The sequence below is a fragment of the Manacus vitellinus genome, unplaced genomic scaffold, assembly GCF_001715985.3.
Source record: "Manacus vitellinus isolate BGI_N305 unplaced genomic scaffold, ASM171598v3 scaffold_123_pilon, whole genome shotgun sequence".
NCBI lineage: Eukaryota > Metazoa > Chordata > Aves > Passeriformes > Pipridae > Manacus > Manacus vitellinus.
Window position 1 is genome coordinate 305,909 of NW_021938915.1, and position 1,418 is coordinate 307,326.

At 52.4% G+C, this 1,418-nt stretch overlaps 1 protein-coding gene across 1 annotated transcript in view; it reads left to right on the forward strand.

The window, feature by feature from the left end:
- The first annotated feature begins 1,322 nt into the window (after positions 1-1,322).
- LOC103760978 (feather beta keratin) overlaps positions 1,323-1,418 on the forward strand; it is an 8,449-nt gene continuing 8,353 nt past the window's right edge. The window contains exon 1 of the mRNA XM_008927539.2: positions 1,323-1,341. Coding sequence (XP_008925787.2) covers positions 1,323-1,341 — 19 coding nt within the window. The remainder of the gene's footprint in view (positions 1,342-1,418) is intronic.

The following is a 1,418-nucleotide window of genomic DNA, read 5'->3' on the forward strand; positions in this document are numbered from 1 at the left end:
CTCTGATTCCATTGGTAATAAATTCAGTTCATGTCCCACCCTGAGCCTGTTCTGCCCGTGATGGTGCTCGGGGAGGGATCTCCCCCAGTCCTCATCTCGACCCACAAACCCTTGTTGTATTTTCTCTCCTCTGCCCAGTTGCAGAGGGCAGTGACAGAGAGGTTTGGTGTCCAGGGCCAACCCTCCCCCAGCTCTCTGGTCAGATGTAGGGCCAAAGAAAAATGAGGGTATGGCCACAGGGGATGGAAGAAGGAAGAGGTTTGAAGTCAGAAGATGTTCTTGTTAGGGAGTGGTTTCTGCAGGATAACAATGACTAATACCTGAATGATGGGAAAGCAGCATCATTCCTTCTGGAACGTTCTTGTTCTGCTGATTGGAGAACTCCAGGCAACTCAAAAAAGGCAAAAGAGACAGGATAATTTGTTTTAAAGGCAATATGAGATAAAAGTTCAAAACCAAACAGTCTCTCTGATGAAGAAATGATGTCTAACGAGGCTTAAAAGGCCTTGGAGTCACAGAGAGCAACACCTCTGGCCAGTCCCTGCCAGAGCCTGCCCTTTAATCCTGGCTTTATAATGAAAAAAACTGCATTTGTTACTACAAAGACTGAAAGGCAGCCTCAGGAGGGGAAGGTGCTGACATCACCTGGAAATGTGGCCCCGCTCCACCCAGGTGGCTGAAACCCCAGCCCGGTTCTGGCTGAAAAATACCCTGAACACATTTTGGCCTCTGATGCTGCTGCTTGAAAGGAGCCAGTGAGGCTGACTGGGCAGGGCAGGAGCAGGGAAATGAAAAGGCGGCGTTGCAGGGAAGGTAAACAACCACCAGTTTACTTAATTGGGATGCTTTGCATAAAATATGAGCTTGTTGGTAAATACATTCCATGTGCAAAGTCGCGTCTGGGCCCGGGGCTGAGCGGGGCTCTATAAAACCTCTCCAGCTGCAGGTCCCTCATCCACTTCTCTGCCTTCTCCTCCTCGGTGAACCAGGTGAGCTGCAGGAGCCTTTGCCTCCCTCTTCCCTTTCCCTTCTTCTCTTTTTCTTCTGCCCCCAACCAAATCTTTGCCCCTGTGCAGCTTTCCCTGAGAACTTTGGTCTCCCTCCTGCTGTCTGTGCTGCCCCTCTTCTTCACTGAGGAGGGACTGGGCTTTCCTTACAGGGAAAAATCTTTGGGGTCAGGGCTGTTGAATCTCCCTTCCTCCCCATTCAGACTGTGCTTTCTCCCAGTCTATGTTTCCTTTTGCTGAGCAGGATCTCAGGCCGTGCCTCATGCTCTGCCTGTGCTGTCCCTGCCCTCTGTGCCAGGTCTGCCAGCCCCAGCCATGTCCTGCTACGACCTGTGCCGTCCCTGCGGCCCCACCCCGCTGGCCAACAGCTGCAACGAGCCCTGTGTGAGGCAGTGCCAGGACTCCCGGGTG